Source organism: Nerophis ophidion, linkage group LG09, assembly GCF_033978795.1.
Source record: "Nerophis ophidion isolate RoL-2023_Sa linkage group LG09, RoL_Noph_v1.0, whole genome shotgun sequence".
Taxonomy (NCBI): domain Eukaryota; kingdom Metazoa; phylum Chordata; class Actinopteri; order Syngnathiformes; family Syngnathidae; genus Nerophis; species Nerophis ophidion.
The window spans coordinates 70,545,385-70,567,847 of record NC_084619.1 but is presented as its reverse complement, the minus strand read 5'-3'; the positions used below and the strand labels follow the sequence as shown (position 1 = coordinate 70,567,847).

The window sequence follows — 22,463 nt, the reverse complement described above, 5'->3', positions numbered from 1 at the left end:
TCAGTTGAATATGCTACAAAAACAACATGTTTCATGTTCAAACTCATAAATTATTTTTTTTGGGGCAAATAATCATTAACTTTAGAATTGGATGCTAGCAACACGTGACAAAGAAGTTGGGAAAGGTGGCAATAAATACTGACAAAGTTGAGGAATGCTCATCAAACACTTATTTGGAAGATCCCACAGGTGTGCAGGCTAATTGGGAACAGGTGGGTGCCATGATTGGGTATAAAAACAGCTTCCCAAAAAATGCTCAGTCTTCCACAAGAAAGGATGGGGCGAGGTACACCCCTTTGTCCACAACTGCGTGAGCAAATAGTCAAACAGTTTAAGAACAACCTTTCTCAAAGTGCAATTGCAAGGGATTTAGGGATTTCAACATCTACGCTCCATAATATCATCAAAAGGTTCAGAGAATCTGGAGAAATCACTCCACGGAAGCACCATGGCCGGAAACCAACATTGAATGACCGTGACCTTCGATCCCTCAGACTGCACTGTATCAAAAACCGACATCAATCTCTAAAGGATATCACCACATGGGCTCAGGAACACTTCTGAAAACCACTGTCACTAAATACAGTTTGTTGCTACATCTGTAAGTGCAAGTTAAAGCTCTACTATGCAAAGCGAAAGCCATTTATCAACAACATCCAGAAACGCCGCCGGCTTCTCTGGGCCCGAGATCATCTAAGATGGACTGATGCAAAGTGGAAAAGTGTTCTGTGGTCTGACGAGTCCACATTGCAAAAAGTTTAAATGTTTTTTAAGGTGATGGTCATTTTTAAAAACTAATATCCATCCTCACCTATGGTCATGAGCTTTGGGTCATGACTGAACGGATAAGATCACGGGTACAAGCGGCCCAAATGAGTTTGGGTCTCTCCCTTAGAGATAGGGTGAGAAGCTCTGCCATCCGGGAGGAACTCAAAGTAAAGCCGCTGCTCCTTCACATCGAGAGTTGCCAGATGAGGTGGTTCGGACATCTGGTCAGGATGCCACCCGAACGCCTCCCTAGGGAGGTGTTTAGGGCACGTCCAGCCGGTAGGAGGCCACGGGGAAGACCCAGGACACTTTGGGAAGACTATGTCTCCCGGGAAGAGCTAGACGAAGTGGCTGGGGAGAGGGAAGTCTGGGTTTCCCGGCTTAGGCTGTTGCCCCCGCGACCCGACCTCGGATAAGCGGAAGAAGATGGATGGATGGATAATATCCACAAAGTTCAGGGGGCAGGTTGTGTTTTGTGTGACCATTTGTGTTAACTTTCTGTGCCGGTTGAAATGTTTTCCCTCCGCAATATGACTAGGAAAGGTTGTTTGGTTCGGGTCGTATAAGTAAATGCAGTGCGAGTACACATCACGGTCACTGGCCTGATTTCCTCACATTGTCCACAAGATGGAGACAAGCTGCCACCTGTCAGGTATTCAAATGTAGTAAGAAAGCACGGGCAGGTTGCTAGTTGGAATTTAACTTGTGTCATAGTCTCAATCAATTCCTTTTATTGTCATAATATCACTTAAGTCATACATGTTATGACTTAAGTGATAAACCGGCGAGCCCTGTTCTAGAGCTTTGGTCCTAGACAGGACAAGGACTTCCTGTATAAGAGGATTTTACAGGTGAAAAAGCCTTGGTGGAGGTATTTCACATTTGAATTTTACCAAGAGGTCCGAGGACTAAAGCCGACCGGGCGTTCCGCACCTTGCACCTTGGCGTCCGTCCTGTTGTCCTCGAGCTCGCTGCCGTCCACGTCCTGGCCCACGGACTCTGCGGGGAGAGATTCCGCCGGTGATTGATGCGTCGCACTTTTGCTCGTTAACTCAAAAAAAAAAAAAGGAAGTCAATTACGGCGCCAATGAAGAGTTTAGTCCGCTTGACGTGCAAACGCCAAAGAGGAACCGCTGTGTATGGAAATGTGGAAAAAAGGGTATCTCCTTTTTGTTTTTGCCGGTAAAACCACGGCTGTGCCGGAGCGACAGGAAGAAAAGCTCTGATTCACTGGGAAGGATCTATCCCAGAATATAAGACCACCTGACTTTTAGTAGGCTCCTTCTGGTGCAAAAACTTGTGCTCTTCAGATGACTCAAGTCCACCATGTCTTGCTTCTTCATTCCAGTTTGGACTATTTACACTCCATTTACCTAAGCCTCTGTCATTCCAAAAAGTTTTTACATGGACCAATAAAGGGAAAACTTTTAATGAGAAACGTTTTAAGGCCATTTTTGACAAAGTTTTTTTTCCAGACCATAAGGCGCACCGGATTAAAAGGTGCAATGTCAACCATTCAGGTCTCTTTTCATACAAAAGCATTCTAAGGCGCATTAAAGTGGTCGTATTAGGATTTTGTTCGACATAGAAAAGACTTCCTTGTGGTCTACATAAGGCGCACCGGATTAAAGGGCGCACTGTCAACCATTCAGGTCTCATTCCATACAAAAGGATTCTAAGACGCATTCAAGTGGTCGTATTAGGATTTTTTTTCTACATAGAAAATATATCCTTGTGGTCTACATAAGGCGCACCGGATTAAAGGGCGCACTGTCAACCATTCAGGTCTCATTCCATACAAAAGGATTCTAAGACGCATTCAAGTGGTCGTATTAGGATTTTTTTTCTATATAGAAAAGACTTCCTTGTGGTCTACATAAGGCGCACCGGATTAAAGGGCGCACTGTCAACCATTCAGGTCTCATTCCGTACAAAAGGATTCTAAGACGCATTCAAGTGATCGTATTAGGATTTTGTTCGACATAGAAAAGACTTCCTTGTGGTCTACATAAGGCGCACCGGATTAAAGGGCGCACTGTCAACCATTCAGGTCTCATTCCATACAAAAGGATTCTAAGACGCATTCAAGTGGTCGTATTAGGATTTGTTCTACATAGAAAAGACTTCCTTGTGGTCTACATAAGGCGCACCGGATTAAAGGGCGCACTGTCAACCATTCAGGTCTCATTCCATACAAAAGGATTCTAAGACGCATTCAAGTGGTCGTATTAGGATTTTTTTTCTACATAGAAAAGACTTCCTTGTGGTCTACATAAGGCGCACCGGATTAAAAGGTGCAATGTCAACCATTCAGGTCTCTTTTCATACAAAAGCATTCTAAGGCGCATTAAAGTGGTCGTATTAGGATTTTTTTTCTATATAGAAAAGACTTCCTTGTGGTCTACATAAGGCGCACCGGATTAAAGGGCGCACTGTCAACCATTCAGGTCTCATTCCATACAAAAGGATTCTAAGACGCATTCAAGTGGTCGTATTAGGATTTTGTTCTACATAGAAAATACTTCCTTGTGGTCTACATAAGGCGCACCGGATTAAAGGGCGCACTGTCAACCATTCAGGTCTCATTCCATACAAAAGGATTCTAAGACGCATTCAAGTGGTCGTATTAGGATTTTGTTCGACATAGAAAAGACTTCCTTGTGGTCTACATAAGGCGCACCAGATTAAAGGGCGCACTGTCAACCATTCAGGTCTCATTCCATACAAAAGGATTCTAAGACGCATTCAAGTGGTCGTATTAGGATTTTTTTTCTACATAGAAAAGACTTCCTTGTGGTCTACATAAGGCGCACCGGATTAAAGGGCGCACTGTCAACCATTCAGGTCTCATTCCATACAAAAGGATTCTAAGACGCATTCAAGTGGTCGTATTAGGATTTTGTTCGACATAGAAAAGACTTCCTTGTGGTCTACATAAGGCGCACCGGATTAAAGGGCGCACTGTCAACCATTCAGGTCTCATTCCATACAAAAGGATTCTAAGACGCATTCAAGTGGTCGTATTAGGATTTTGTTCGACATAGAAAAGACTTCCTTGTGGTCTACATAAGGCGCACCGGATTAAAGGGCGCACTGTCAACCATTCAGGTCTCATTCCGTACAAAAGGATTCTAAGACGCATTCAAGTGGTCGTATTAGGATTTTGTTCGACATAGAAAAGACTTCCTTGTGGTCTACATAAGGCGCACCGGATTAAAGGGCGCACTGTCAACCATTCAGGTCTCATTCCATACAAAAGGATTCTAAGACGCATTCAAGTGGTCGTATTAGGATTTTTTTTCTACATAGAAAAGACTTCCTTGTGGTCTACATAAGGCGCACCGGATTAAAGGGCGCACTGTCAACCATTCAGGTCTCATTCCATACAAAATGATTCTAAGACGCATTCAAGTGGTCGTATTAGGATTTGTTCTACATAGAAAAGACTTCCTTGTGGTCTACATAAGGCGGACCGGATTAAAGGGCGCACTGTCAACCATTCAGGTCTCATTCCACATAAAAGGATTCTAAGACGCATTCAAGTGGTCGTATTAGGATTTTTTTTCTACATAGAAAAGACTTCCTTGTGGTCTACATAAGGCGCACCAGATTGTGGTCTACATAACATGGAATGCTGATTCTTTTTTTGATGATGTTTTACAGACCGTCTTCAAGCCGCTGCAGGATGTGCTGTTTTGTGGGCGGTCTTATCTATGTGCCTCCACTTTGACTACGTCTTCATCCATGTTGTGGTGTTTAGCACTTCCATAGCGAGTCCACTGACAGATTAAAATGAATGTATTTCCTGGAATTGCCGTTGGGGCGCTAATTAATTTAAAACCTCTTTAGGGCATGCGGTCAATTTAGGCCTGCGCTTATAAATTTGAGTGTGATGTAAGGATACCATCATTAAAAGCACATTTAATTAAAAAAACCTTATTATTGTCTTACCTTTATTTATAAATGAAGTCCATGCGCGGCTCCTTCTGATCAAAAGCATTGATAACTTGTTTATAGAAGTCTTCCTTATCTTCCTTCAGTTTTAAAAGTCTCTCTGTCTCGATGGAGATCTTCCTTTATTACCTCCTGCTTCCATTGAAAGTCCAGTTTGGAAAACTGTTTTATTTTAGATATGTAATCCCCCATGTTAAAAGTGCAAGCGAGAGGAAAAAAATAAACGATCGCTGCTCACTCTTGCTGTCAAATATGAGTCATTTAATGACTCATATTTGACACACGCAGCTACGGTATATAAATAAAACATAGCTGCTTACTGTTCTTTTCAGCATATTCAATAGCTTGGACCTTAAATCCTACTGAATAGCTCTTAATCTTCTTCCCTTTATGCCATTTCAAATGATTGAAATCAGCCTCCTCCATTTTGAAAATGATGACAGGTGAAGTGTCACTCGTGACGTGACGCGTTTGACCCGGTGGAAATTCTAGACATGCGCTAATAAAAATAATATTTTGCAAAACGAGTTTGACCCGGCAGTAATTCAAGGAAATACGGTAAATACTGAGTCTTGGCACTGCTGATAATAATGGCGGACGTTGTAGTACCTGCAAAGGTGTTGGCGGCGTGCAGCAGGCCGTGTTCCGCCTGATCTCGGAGCTTCACTTCCTCCTCCAAGGCCTCCTGAAGTCTCCTCTTACTCCTCTTTTCCTTCTTCAGACGCTTCTGGATGAGAACTGCAAGAACGGAGAGGACGAGTCAATCTAAGAGTTTTGGCCCGGAGGTGAGACGGTACGCCTCGACGGAGACCTCGGCTTTTCTGCTCCACGCTGAGCTGCCTCTCCAGCGTCTCCCGCAGCTCGCGCTCTCGAACCAGCTCCATCTTCAGCTCCGTCCTCTCCAGGTGGTCCTGCTTCTCCTGCGCCCGGGCGTTGTCTATGGCAACCCTCAGCAGGCCCTGCTTGGAGACACACAGCACGTCAACAACAGGTTACACGCTGAGCACAACGACACAAATACTTTGCTTGGGCGTGCGAAAGGAAACGCCACGTTGACAAATTCTGCATAAAAAAATAACTAATTAGCGCCAGACGTATGACGTAGGTGATGCTAAATAAAAGATAGCAATTTCTTTCAAATCGTATAAGATTCGGAAGAAATATTTGACTGAATATGAATATTTAAAAAAAAAAAACCTCCTGTCTATTTTTTATTTTGAGTAATTAAAGTGTGGATTCTTATCAAATTGTAACAGGAACACAATTACTAATACAAATTGGAATGGGATATTGCAGAATAAAACCATTTAAAGTAGAATAAAACAATAGATATACAATTTCAATTAACTACAAAAAATCATAAAATGCTTTTATTTTAATTAAAGTAAGCAAAATGTAAATAGAGCTCGAACAAAAAAACAATTAAATCACTTTATTGTACTGATTAAAATGATTAATGTTATGAACGAATAAACAATAAATAATCTTATTTCAATTAAAGTAAGCAAAATGTTGTAAATAGAAATCGAACAAAAAACATATATAAATCCTATTATTGTACTAATTAAAATGATTAATATTTTGAACAAATAAACAATAAATCATTTTATTTTAATTAAAGTAAGCAAAATGTAAATAGAACTCAACAAAAAAAATTAAGAATCCTATTATTGTACTAATTAAAATGATTAATATTATGAAAAAATAAACAATAAATAATTTTATTTCAATTAAAGTAAGCAAAATGTAAATAGAATTCGAACAAAAAAAAATCTATAAATCCTATTATTGTACTAATAAAAATGATTAATATTTTGAACAAATAAACAATAAATCATTTTATTTTAATTAAAGTAAGCAAAATGTTGTAAATAGAAATCGAACAAAAAAAAATCTATAAATCCTATTATTGTACTAATAAAAATGATTAATATTTTGAACAAATAAACAATGAATCATTTTATTTTAATTAAAGTAAGCAAAATGTAAATAGAACTCGAACAACATTTTTTTAAGAATCCTATTATTGTACTAATTAAAATGATTAATATTATGAACAAATAAACAATAAATAATTTTATTTCAATTAAAGTAAGCAAAATGTAAATAGAAATCGAACAAAAAAAATCAATAAATACTATTATTGTACTAATAAAAATGATTAATATTTTGAACAAATAAACAATAAATCATTTTATTTCAATTAAAGTAAGGAAAATGTAAATAGAACTCGAACAAAAAACATATATAAATCCTATTATTGTACTAATTAAAATGATTCATATTTTGAACAAATACACAATAAATCATTTTATTTTAATTAAAGTAAGGAAAATGTCAATAGAACTCAACAAAAAAAAATTAAGAATCCTATTATTGTACTAATTAAAATGATTAATATTATGAACAAAAAAACAATAAATAATTTTATTTCAATTAAAGTAGGCAAAATGTAAATAGAAATCGAACAAAAAAAATCTATAAATCCTATTATTGTACTAATAAAATTGATTAATATTTTGAACAAATAAACAATAAATCATTTTATTTTAATTAAAGTAAGCAAAATGTAAATAGAACTCGAACAACATTTTTTTAAAGAATCCTATTATTGTACTAATTAAAATGATTAATTATATGAACAAATAAACAATAAATAATTTTATTTCAATTAAAGTAGGCAAAATGTAAATAGAAATAGAACAAAAAAAAATCTATAAATCCTATTATTGTACTAATAAAAATGATTAATTATATGAACAAATAAACAATAAATAATTTTATTTCAATTTAAGTAAGCAAAATGTAAATAGAAATCGAACAACATTTTTTTTAAGAATCCTATTATTGTACAAATTAAAATGATTAATTATATGAACAAATAAACAATAAATAATTGATTTAATTAATACATCCATAATGATTAAACAAATAAGATTACAAAGTTTATTAGAAAATACCATTGGAATTAATGAGATTAAAATGTGAATATTTTTTATCAAATATATTTTGTTAAAGTAAGCTATTACTAGTCAGACAAAAATATATAAATGTCATATTATATTATTACACTGACTTAAATCATTTTTGTAAATAACACAATAAATATTGTTTATAATTAATAATACATAAAAAATGTTAAATACAAAGCCAAATAGAAACAAAACAAAAACCAACTCAACGAATCTATAAATGTGAACAAATAAATATATATTTTGATGAAAATAAAAAACATATTTAAATAAAATAAATAAATCAAATGTCAAATTAATATATATATCCATCCATCCATTTTCAGCTGCTTATTATTCCCTTTTTGGGGTTGCATGAGGCGCTGGTGCCCATTTCAGCTACAATCGGGCGGAAGGCAGAGTACACCCTGGACAAGTCGCCCCCTCATCGCGGTGCTTAAAATATATATGTAAATAATAATAACAAATAATCATAATTATCATAATCCTAGAATATTTTATATACATAAATATAGACTTCAGAGCTTGAAATAAAACACACAAACAAAAAAACTAAACTAAAATATTAAAAAGTATATAATAATTTGATATAACATTCCTAATACATATATGTGTGTACAGTAACACTATCAATACAATCCAACACATTGAATTAATAATTCAATTAAAATGGTAGTAATATGAAAAGTATCTGGACTGCAGTTCTTGCTTCAAATATTTATTTTTCTTCTTCTTGGCATGTAAACCAAACCAGCGAGTTCTTTCATGGCAACAAAGAGCTGCAAATGTGAGAAGCAGGTCAGCGCACGCCCATCACAATTAAACTGCATCCTAAATGTGGACCTCCTCTCCTATTTGACTCTTCCAGGCGAGCCTCCAAAGAGACTCTGGTGGCCGTCGCCCTTCTATTCATCTCGGCCCACGATAATGGCAACAAAGAGCCTCACCTGGATGTTGGTGAGCAGACTCTCTATGGAGGACAAGCCTTCCGGGAAGATGAAGGGAGCGTGGTGGAGGCCTGCTGGGAGCTTCTGTCCCGCCGAATACGCCGCCGCCGCCTTCTCGCAGCTCAGCGGGGGGTTGTGGTAGACTTGTCTGTCAGCCGGGTGGGAGTCTGCAACACACACAAGCACACCTGCATCTCACCTCCATAGCAAACTCTCAACCACTCATTTCATTTCATTCAAGTGAGCTCACCGAGCTGGACGTTGAATGATGCGGACACGTTTGTTACTTGATACTTGCTGATACGCTTCTGCCTCCTGACTTTGCACGTATAAGTCACAGTAATTATCTGATACTTGTTCATATCAACAAATGTGCTGTTTTACAATGGAATAGAATAGAATAGAAAGTACTTTATTGTTCCCTGGGGGGAATTCAGCACCACAGTTCACACACAGTAAACAATAAACACTTAGGTATTTTTTACATAAGGATAATATAAATACAGTCTATTATTGAGCATTATTCACATGTGAATAACATAAATACAGTCTATTATACAGCATTATTCACATGTTAATAATATACTGTAAATAGTCTATAATACAGCATTATTCACATGTAAATAATATAAATACAGTCTATTATACAGCATTATTCACATGTGAATAATATAAATACAGTCTATTATACAGCATTATTCACATGTGAATAACATAAATACAGTCTAGTATACAGCATTATTCACATGTGGATAATATAAATATAGTCTATTACACAGCATTATTCACATGTGAATAACATAAATACAGTCTGTTATACAACATTATTCACATGTGGATAATATAAATATAGTCTATTACACAGCATTATTCACATTTGAATAATATAAATACAGTATTATTCCCTTGTGAATAACATAAATACAGTCTACTATACAGCATTATTCACATGTAAATCATATAAATACAGTCTATTATACAGCATTATTCACATGTGAATAATATACTGTAAATACAGTCTATTATACAGCATTTTTCACATGTAAATAATATAAATACAGTCTATTATACAGCATTATTCACATGTGAATAACATAAATACAGTCTATTATACAGCATAATTCACATGTGAATAACACAAATACGGTTTATTATACAACATTATTCACATGTGAATAATAAATACAGTCTATTATACAGCATTATTCACATTTGAATAATATAAATACAGTATTATTCCTATGTGAATAACATAAATACAGTCTATTATACAGCATTATTCACATGTGAATAATATACATATAGTCTATTATACAGCATTATTCACATGTAAATAACATAAACACAGTCTATTATACAGCATTATTCACATGTGAATACCATACATACAGTCTATTATACAGCATCATTCCCATGTGAATAACATAAATGCGGTCTATTATACAGAATTATTCAAATTTGAATAATATAAATACAGTATTATTCCCATGTGAATAACATAAATACAGTCTATTATACAGGATTATTCACATGTGAATAACATAAATACAGTATATTATACAGCATTATTCACATGTGAATAACAAATACAGTCTATTATACAGCATTATTCACATGTGAATAACATAAATACAGTCTATTATACAGCATTATTCACATGTGAATAACATAAATACGGTCTATTTTACAGCATTATTCACATGTGAATAACATAAATACAGTCTATTATACAGCATTATTCACATGTGAATAATATAAATACAGTCTATTACACAGCATTATTCACATGTAAATAGTATAAATACAGTCTCTTATACAGCATTATTCACATGTGAATAATATAAATACAGTCTATTACACAGCATTATTCCCATGTGAATAACAAATACAGTCTATTATACAGCATTATGCACATGTAAATAACATAAATACAGTCTATTATACAGCATTATTCACATGTGAATAATATAAATACCGTCTATTACACAGCATTATTCACATGTAAATAGTATAAATACGCTCTCTTATACAGCATTATTCACATGTGAATAACATAAATACGGTCTATTACACAGCATTAGTCACATTTGAATAATATAAATACAGTATTATTCCCATGTGAATAACATAAATACAGTCTATTATACAGCATTATGCACATGTAAATAACATAAACAGTCTATTATACAGCATTATTCACATGTGAATACCATACATACAGTCTATTATACAGCATTATTCACATGTGAATAACATAAATACGGTCTATTGTACAGCATTATTCACATGTGAATAACATAAATACAGTCTATTATACAGCATTATGCAAATGTAAATAACATAAACACAGTCTATTATACAGCATTATTCACATGTGAATACCATACATACAGTCTATTATACAGCATTATTCACATGTGAATAACATAAATACAGTCTGTTATACAGCATTATTCACATGTGAATAACATAAATACAGTCTATTATACATCATTATTCACATGTGAATAACATAAATACGGTCTATTGTACAGCATTATTCACATCTGAATAATATAAATACAGTATTATTCCCATGTGAATAACATAAATACAGTCTATTATACAGCATTATTCACTTGTGAATAATATAAATACAGTCTATTATACAGCATTATTCACATGTGAATAATATACTGTAAATACAGTCCATTATACAGCTTTATTCACATGTGAATAATATAAATACGGTCTATTATACAGCATTATTCACATGTGAATAACATAAATACAGTCTATTATACAGCATTATTCACATGTGAATAATATAAATATGGTCTATTATACAGCATTATTCACATGTGAATAACATAAATACAGTCTATTATACAGCATTATTCACATGTGAATAACATAAATACAGTCTATTATACAGCATTATTCACATGTGAATAACATACATACAGTCTATTATACAGCATTATTCCCATGTGAATAACATAAATACGGTCTATTATACAGCATTATTCACATGTGAATAACAAAAATACGGTCTATTATACAGAATTATTCAAATTTGAATAATATAAATACAGTCTATTATAAAGCATTATTCCCATGTGAATAACATAAATACCGTCTATTATACAGCATTATTCCCATGTGAATAACATAAATACGGTCTATTATACAGAATTATTCAAATTTGAATAATATAAATACAGTCTATTATACAGCATTATTCCCATGTGAATAACATAAATACAGTCTAGTATACAGCATTATTCACATGTGAATAACATAAATACAGTCTATTATACAGCATTATTCACATGTGAATAACATAAATACAGTCTATTATACAGCATTATTCACATGTGAATAACATAAATACAGTCTATTATACAGCATTATTCACATGTGAATAACATAAATACAGTCTATTATACAGCATTATTCACATGTGAATAACATAAATACAGTCTATTATACAGCATTATTCACATGTGAATAACATAAATACAGTCTATTATACAGCATTATTCACATGTAAATAATATAAATACAGTCTATTATACAGCATTATTCACATGTGAATAATATAAATACAGTCTATTATACAGCATTATTCACTTGTGAATAACATAAATACATTATACATTTACATTAAGTGTACAAGTCGAAAGGAACATATGCATTATACAGTCTGATTGGTCTCGGTATGAAGGACTTCCTGTGTCGAAAAGTACAGTGTTTTATTTCAATATATTTAAACACAGTGTAACTGTTCAAACGGTGTGTAATGTTCCAGTGGCCTAAACTATCAAATATACTTGTTGAATAAACCCTCTGTCTTGTTTTAATGTATACTTAGGCCTACCACGTGACTGTAATTGTATGTTGGTCATGGTCCTGCTTGTCAAACTTCATTTTTTTCGGAAGTTTTTCAACCTCTGCTGCAGAAAAACTAACCAACATCAGCAGCAGCAGAAGTCATTTTTACTGCAACTTTGCACATTTTGTCAGCTGCTGTGCAACACGTTCAAATGTGAGTCCTTGTGTGTGCTAACTCCTACGTGAACACATGAACACCGGCAGATTCCATGTGTGCTAACTCCTACATGAACACCAGCAGATTCCATGTGTTAACTCCTACATGAACACATGAACACCAGCAGATTCCATGTGTGCTAACTCCTACATGAACACATGAATACCAGCAGATTCCATGTGTGCTAACTCCTACATGAACACATAAACACCGGCAGATTCCATGTGTGCTAACTCCTACATGGACACATGAACACCAGCAGATTCCATGAGTGCTAACTCCTACATGAACACATGAATACCAGCAGATTCCATGTGTGCTAACTCCTACGTGAACACATGAACACCGGCAGATTCCATGTGTGCTAACTCCTACATGAACACCAGCAGATTCCATGTGTTAACTCCTACATGAACACATGAACACCAGCAGATTCCATGTGTGCTAACTCCTACATGAACACATGAATACCAGCAGATTCCATGTGTGCTAACTCCTACATGAACACATAAACACCGGCAGATTCCATGTGTGCTAACTCCTACATGGACACATGAACACCAGCAGATTCCATGAGTGCTAACTCCTACATGAACACATGAATACCAGCAGATTCCATGTGTGCTAACTCCTACATGAACACCAGCAGATTCCATGTGTGCCAACTCCTACATGAACACATGAACACCAGCAGATTCCATGTGTGCCGACTCCTACATGAACACATGAACACCAGCAGATTCCATGTGTGCTAACTCCTACATGAACACATGAACACCAGCAGATTCCATGTGTGCTAACTCCTACATGAACACCAGCAGATTCCATGTGTGCTGACTCCTACATGAACACATGAACACCAGCAGATTCCATGTGTGCTAACTCCTACATGAACACCAGCAGATTCCATGTGTGCTAACTCCTACATGAACACATGAACACCAGCAGATTCCATGTGTGTTAACCCCTACATGAACACCAGCAGATTCCATGTGTGCTAACTACTACATGAACACATGAACACCAGCAGATTCCATGAGTGCTGACTCCTACATGAACACCAGCAGATTCCATGTGTGCCGACTCCTACATGAACACATGAACACCAGCAGATACCATGTGTGCTAACTCCTACATGAACACATGAACACCAGCAGATTCCATGAGTGCTAACTCCTACATGAACACATGAACACCAGCAGATTCCATGTGTGCCGACTCCTACATGAACACATGAACACAAGCAGATTCCATGTGTGCTAACTCCTACATGAACACATGAACACCAGCAGATTCCATGTGTGCTAACTCCTACATGAACACCAGCAGATTCCATGTGTGCTAACTCCTACATGAACACATGAACACCAGCAGATTCCATGAGTTCGAACTTCTACATGAATACCAGCAGATTCCATGTGTGTTAACTCCTACATGAACACATGAACCCCAGCAGATTCCATGTGTGCTGACTCCTACATGAACACATGAACACCAGCAGATTCCATGTGTGCTAACTCCTACATGAACACCAGCAGATTCCATGTGTGCTAACTCCTACATGAACACATGAACACCAGCAGATTCCATGAGTTCGAACTTCTACATGAATACCAGCAGATTCCATGTGTGTTAACTCCTACATGAACACATGAACCCCAGCAGATTCCATGTGTGCTGACTCCTACATGAACACCAGCAGATTCCATGTGTGTTAACTCCTACATGAACACATGAACACCAGCAGATTCCATGAGTGCTAACTCCTACATGAACACATGAACACCAGCAGATTCCATGTGTGCAAACTACTACATGAATACCAGCAGATTCCATGTGTGCTAACTCCTACATGAACACATGAACACCAGCAGATTCCATGTGTGCTAACTCCTACATGAAGACATGAACACCAGCAGATTCCATGTGTGCTAACTCCTACATGAAGACATGAACACCAGCAGATTCCATGTGTGCTAACTCCTACATGAACACATGAACACCAGCAGTTTCCATGTGTGCTAACTCCGACATGAACACATGAACACCAGCAGATTCCATGTGTGCTAACTCCTACATGAAGACATGAACACCAGCAGATTCCATGTGTGCTAACTCCTACATGAACACATGAACACCAGCAGTTTCCATGTGTGCTAACTCCGACATGAACACATGAACACCAGCAGATTCCATGTGTGCAAACTACTACATGAATACAAGCAAATTCCATGTGTGCTGACTCCTACATGAACACATGAACACCAGCAGATTCCATGTGTGCTAACTCCTACATGAACACATGAAGACCAGCAGATTCCATGTGTGCTAACTCCTACATGAACACATGAACACCAGCAGATTTCATGTGTGCAAACTACTACATGAATACCAGCAGATTCCATGTGTGCTAACTCCTACATGAACACATGAACACCAGCAGATTCCATGTGTGTTAACTCCTACATGAAAACATGAACACCAGCAGATTCCATGTGTGTTAACTCCTACATGAACACATGAACACCAGCAGATTCCATGAGTGCTAACTCCTACATGAACACATGAACACCAGCAGATTCCTTGAGTGCTAACTCCTACATGAACACCAGCAGATTCCATGAGTGTTAACTCCTACATGAACACATGAACACCAGCAGATTCCATGTGTGCAAACTACTACATGAATACCAGCAGATTCCATGTGTGCTAACTACTACATGAATACCAGCAGATTCCATGTGTGCTAACTACTACATGAATACCAGCAGATTCCATGTGTGCTAACTCCTACATGAACACATGAACACCAGCAGATTCCATGTGTGCAAACTACTACATGAATACCAGCAGATTCCTTGTGTGCTAACTCCTACATGAACACATGAACACCAGCAGATTCCATGTGTGCAAACTACTACATGAATACCAGCAGATTCCATGTGTGCAAACTACTACATGAATACCAGCAGATTCCATGTGTGCTGACTCCTACATGAACACATGAACACCAGCAGATTCCATGTGTGCTAACTCCTACATGAACACATGAAGACCAGCAGATTCCATGTGTGCTAACTCCTACATGAACACATGAACACCAGCAGATTCCATGTGTGCTAACTCCTACATGAACACATGAATACCAGCAGATTCCATGTGTGCTAACTCCTACATGAACACATGAACACCAGCAGATTCCATGTGTGCTAACTCGTACATGAACACCAGCAGATTCCATGTGTGCTAACTCCGACATGAACACATGAACACCAGCAGATTCCATGTGTGCTAACTCCTACATGAACACATGGACACCAGCAGATTCCATGTGTGCTAACTCCTACATGAACACCAGCAGATTCCACGAGTGCTAACTCCTACATGAACACATGAACACCAGCAGATTCCATGTGTGCTAACTCCTACATGAACACATGAACACCAGCAGATTCCATGTGTGCTAACTCCTACATGAACACCAGCAGATTCCATGTGTGCTAACTCCTACATGAACACATGAACACCAGCAGATTCCATGTGTGCCAACTCCTACATGAACACATGAACACCAGCAGATTCCATGTGTGCAAACTACTACATGAACACCAGCAGATTCCATGTGTGCTAACTCCTACATGAACACATGAACACCAGCAGATTCCATGTGTGCAAACTACTACATGAATACCAGCAGATTCCATGTGTGCTAACTCCTACATGAACACATGAACACCAGCAGATTCCATGAGTGCTAACTCCTACATGAACATTTGAACACCAGCAGATTCCATGTGTGCTAACTCCTACATGAACACATGAACACCAGCAGATTCCATGTGTGCTAACTCCTACATGAACACATGAACACCAGCAGATTCCATGTGTGCTAACTCCTACATGAACACATGAACACCAGCAGATTCCATGTGTGCAAACTACTACATGAACACCAGCAGATTCCATGTGTGCTAACTCCTACATGAACACATGAACACCAGCAGATTCCATGTGTGCTAACTACTACATGAATACCAGCATATTCCATGTGTGCTAACTCCTACATGAACACATGAACACCAGCAGATTCCATGAGTGCTAACTCCTACATGAACACATGAACACCAGCAGATTCCATGAGTGCTAACTCCTACATGAACACATGAACACCAGCAGATTCCATGAGTGCTAACTCCTACATGAACACATGAACACCAGCAGATTCCATGAGTGCTAACTCCTACATGAACACATGAACACCAGCAGATTTCATGTGTGCAAACTACTACATGAATACCAGCAGATTCCATGTGTGCTAACTCCTACATGAACACATGAACACCAGCAGATTCCATGTGTGTTAACTCCTACATGAAAACATGAACACCAGCAGATTCCATGAGTGCTAACTCCTACATGAACACATGAACACCAGCAGATTCCATGAGTGCTAACTCCTACATGAACACATGAACACCAGCAGATTCCATGTGTGCTAACTCCTACATGAACACATGAACACCAGCAGATTCCATGTGTGCCGACTCCTACATGAACACATGAACACCAGCAGATACCATGTGTGCTAACTCCTACATGAACACATGAACACCAGCAGATTCCATGAGTGCTAACTCCTACATGAACACATGAACACCAGCAGATTCCATGTGTGCCGACTCCTACATGAACACATGAACACCAGCAGATTCCATGTGTGCTAACTCCTACATGAACACATGAACACCAGCAGATTCCATGTGTGCTAACTCCTACATGAACACCAGCAGATTCCATGTGTGCTAACTCCTACATGAACACATGAACACCAGCAGATTCCATGAGTTCGAACTCCTACATGAATACCAGCAGATTCCATGTGTGCTAACTCCTACATGAACACATGAACACCAGCAGATTCCATGTGTGCTAACTCCTACATGAACACCAGCAGATTCCATGTGTGCTAACTCCTACATGAACACATGAACACCAGCAGATTCCATGAGTTCGAACTCCTACATGAACACCAGCAGATTCCATGTGTGTTAACTCCTACATGAACACATGAACACCAGCAGATTCCATGTGTGCTAACTCCTACATGAACACCAGCAGATTCCATGTGTGCTGACTCCTACATGAACACATGAACACCAGCAGATTCCATGTGTGCTAACTCCTACATGAACACCAGCAGATTCCATGTGTGCTAACTCCTACATGAACACATGAACACCAGCAGATTCCATGTGTGCCAACTCCTACATGAACACATGAACACCAGCAGATTCCATGTGTGCAAACTACTACATGAACACCAGCAGATTCCATGTGTGCTAACTCCTACATGAACACATGAACACCAGCAGATTCCATGTGTGCAAACTACTACATGAATACCAGCAGATTCCATGTGTGCTAACTCCTACATGAACACATGAACACCAGCAGATTCCATGAGTGCTAACTCCTACATGAACATTTGAACACCAGCAGATTCCATGTGTGCTAACTCCTACATGAACACATGAACACCAGCAGATTCCATGTGTGCTAACTCCTACATGAACACATGAACACCAGCAGATTCCATGTGTGCTAACTCCTACATGAACACATGAACACCAGCAGATTCCATGTGTGCAAACTACTACATGAACACCAGCAGATTCCATGTGTGCTAACTCCTACATGAACACATGAACACCAGCAGATTCCATGTGTGCTAACTACTACATGAATACCAGCATATTCCATGTGTGCTAACTCCTACATGAACACATGAACACCAGCAGATTCCATGAGTGCTAACTCCTACATGAACACATGAACACCAGCAGATTCCATGAGTGCTAACTCCTACATGAACACATGAACACCAGCAGATTCCATGAGTGCTAACTCCTACATGAACACATGAACACCAGCAGATTCCATGAGTGCTAACTCCTACATGAACACATGAACACCAGCAGATTTCATGTGTGCAAACTACTACATGAATACCAGCAGATTCCATGTGTGCTAACTCCTACATGAACACATGAACACCAGCAGATTCCATGTGTGTTAACTCCTACATGAAAACATGAACACCAGCAGATTCCATGAGTGCTAACTCCTACATGAACACATGAACACCAGCAGATTCCATGAGTGCTAACTCCTACATGAACACATGAACACCAGCAGATTCCATGTGTGCTAACTCCTACATGAACACATGAACACCAGCAGATTCCATGTGTGCCGACTCCTACATGAACACATGAACACCAGCAGATACCATGTGTGCTAACTCCTACATGAACACATGAACACCAGCAGATTCCATGAGTGCTAACTCCTACATGAACACATGAACACCAGCAGATTCCATGTGTGCCGACTCCTACATGAACACATGAACACCAGCAGATTCCATGTGTGCTAACTCCTACATGAACACATGAACACCAGCAGATTCCATGTGTGCTAACTCCTACATGAACACCAGCAGATTCCATGTGTGCTAACTCCTACATGAACACATGAACACCAGCAGATTCCATGAGTTCGAACTCCTACATGAATACCAGCAGATTCCATGTGTGCTAACTCCTACATGAACACATGAACACCAGCAGATTCCATGTGTGCTAACTCCTACATGAACACCAGCAGATTCCATGTGTGCTAACTCCTACATGAACACATGAACACCAGCAGATTCCATGAGTTCGAACTCCTACATGAACACCAGCAGATTCCATGTGTGTTAACTCCTACATGAACACATGAACACCAGCAGATTCCATGTGTGCTAACTCCTACATGAACACCAGCAGATTCCATGTGTGCTGACTCCTACATGAACACATGAACACCAGCAGATTCCATGTGTGCTAACTCCTACATGAACACCAGCAGATTCCATGTGTGCTAACTCCTACATGAACACCAGCAGATTCCATGTGTGCTAACTCCTACATGAACACATGAACACCAGCAGATTCCATGAGTTCGAACTCCTACATGAATACCAGCAGATTCCATGTGTGCTAACTCCTACATGAACACATGAACACCAGCAGATTCCATGTGTGCTAACTCCTACATGAACACCAGCAGATTCCATGTGTGCTAACTCCTACATGAACACATGAACACCAGCAGATTCCATGAGTTCGAACTCCTACATGAACACCAGCAGATTCCATGTGTGTTAACTCCTACATGAACACATGAACACCAGCAGATTCCATGTGTGCTAACTCCTACATGAACACCAGCAGATTCCATGTGTGCTGACTCCTACATGAACACATGAACACCAGCAGATTCCATGTGTGCTAACTCCTACATGAACACCAGCAGATTCCATGTGTGCTAACTCCTACATGAACACCAGCAGATTCCATGTGTGCTGACTCCTACATGAACACATGAACACCAGCAGGTTCCATGCAGTAAAACAAACAGGTCCAGATGCTACTTTAGTTGAGTCGCCCCACATTTCTATGATTTACATCTTCCTCATTTGTTGAGTGATTCTCTTGTCAACACATAAAGTCGCATATTAAATGGCTGTTTACTCTCATCTTTGCTCCCGCTTTTTAGGGCTTTGGACATTTTCTTCTGTTCCTGAGTTTTATGCGATGGCATCACGCCTGCTGACCATGCATCACAGCAGCCTGACACCTCCCATAAAAGCAGCAAGGAGGGGAAGGAGAGCGGGAAGAATCTGCATCCTGGACCACCATCTGTTTGTCATCCACCTGCCTGGTGATGCACATCCTGACCACCAGGGGGGTGGAAGAGTTGTCATTGTAGCGGGAAGAAGACGTTGACAACTTCTTCAATCACGTCCTGACCTTGAGCTGCTCAAATAAAACATTGAAGCAACATGCTTTTGGACAATGTTGATTCAACGTTGGGTTCTGACGTTGATTTAACCATTGAACTAATATTCTACAACACAAATACAAACCCCGTTTCCATATGAGTTAGATGTAAATATAAACAGAATACAATGATTGGCAAATCCTTTTCAAGCCACATTCAGTTGAATATGCTACAAAGACAACATATTTGATGTTCAAACTCATAAACTTTGTTTTTTTTTTGCAAATAATAATTAACTTTAGAATTTGATGCCAGCAACACGTGACAAAGAAGTTGGGAAAGGTGGCAATAAATACTGATAAAGTTGGGGAATGCTCATCAAACACTTATTTGGAACAGGCTAATTGGGAACAGGTGGGTGCCATGATTGGGTATAAAAACGGCTTCCCAAAAAATGCTCGGTCTTTCACAAGAAAAGATGGGGCGAGGGTCACCCCTTTGTCCACATCTGCGTGAGCAAATAGTCAAACAGTTTAAGAACAACCTTTTCTGAAAGCGCAATTGCAAGAAATTTAGGGATTTCAACATCTACGCTCCATAATATCAAAAGGTTCAGAGAATCTGGAGAAATCACTCCACATAAGCGGCATGGCCGGAAACCAACATTGAATGACCGTGACCTTCTATCCCTCAGACGGCACTGTATCAATAACCAACATCAATCTCCAAAGGATATCACCACATGGGCTCAGGAACACTTCAGAAAACCACTGTCACTAAATACAGTTGGTCGCTACATCCAGAAAACGCCGCCGGCTTCTCTGAGCCCGAGATCATCTAAGATGGACTGATGCAAAGTGGAAAAGAGTTCTGTGGTCTGACGAGTCCACATTTCAAATTATATTTGGAAACTGTGGACGTGGTGTCCTCCGGAACAAAAAGGAAAACAACCATTTGGATTGTTATAGGCGCAAAGTTGAAAAGCCAGCATGTGTGATGGTATGGGGGTGCATTAGTGCCCAAGGCATGGGTAACTTACACATCTGTGAAGGCACCATTAATGCTGAAAGGTACATACAGCTTTTGGAACAACTTATGCTGCCATCTAAGCGCCGTCTTTTTCATGGACGCCCCTGCTTATTTCAGCAAGACAATGCCAAGCCACATTCAGCACGTGTTACAACAGCGTGGCTTTGTAGTAAAAGAATGCAGGTACTTTCCTGGCCCGCCTGCAGTCCAGACCTGTCTCCCATGGTAAAATGTGTGGCGCATTATGAAGCGTAAAATACGACAACAAGACTGTTGAAGGACTGAAGCTCTACATAAAACAAGAATGGGAAAGAATTCCACTTTCAAAGCTTCAACAATTAGTTTCCTCAGTTCCCGAACGTTTATTGAGTGTTGTTAAAAGAAAAAGGTGATGTAACACAGTGGTGAACATGCCCTTTCCCAACTACTTTGGCACGTGTTGCAGCCATGAAATTCGAAGTTAATTATTATTTGCAAAAAAAAAAAAAAGTTTATGAGTTTGAACATCAAATATGTTGTCTTTGTAGCATATTCAACTGAATATGGGTTGAAAAGGATTTGCAAATCATTGTATTCTGTTTATATTTACATCTAACACAATTTCCCAACTCATATGGAAATGGGGTTTGACAACGTTTAATCAATGACGTTGATTTAATCATTGAATTTTGTTCATTCCCCCAACCAACAACGTGGTTTCAACGTTGAACATCAATTCCCAAAACAACTATTTTGCAACGTTGTTTCAAAGTCACTTTTAAAGGACACGTACGTACAACCAACGTCTGGGACATACTGTATATTGTTGTTTTGGTTTGTTTTTCTTTAACTCCGACACTCCTGGAGGGCATCCAGGCGAGGCGGTGGGCCAGAGGGGTGGGGGGGTCTGGAGGACCCACGCACGCTCACGCGGCTTAAAGGTGCACTTTTTTTTTC

General features: G+C 38.5%; 1 protein-coding gene across 1 annotated transcript in view; it reads right to left on the bottom strand.

The window, feature by feature from the left end:
* The window catches only part of dachc (dachshund c), a 122,579-nt gene that overhangs the window by 5,530 nt on the left and 94,586 nt on the right, over positions 1 to 22,463 (bottom strand). Inside the window, 4 exon segments of the mRNA XM_061911705.1 lie at positions 1,702 to 1,767; positions 5,332 to 5,460; positions 5,534 to 5,681; positions 8,642 to 8,808. Coding sequence (XP_061767689.1) covers positions 1,702 to 1,767; positions 5,332 to 5,460; positions 5,534 to 5,681; positions 8,642 to 8,808 — 510 coding nt within the window.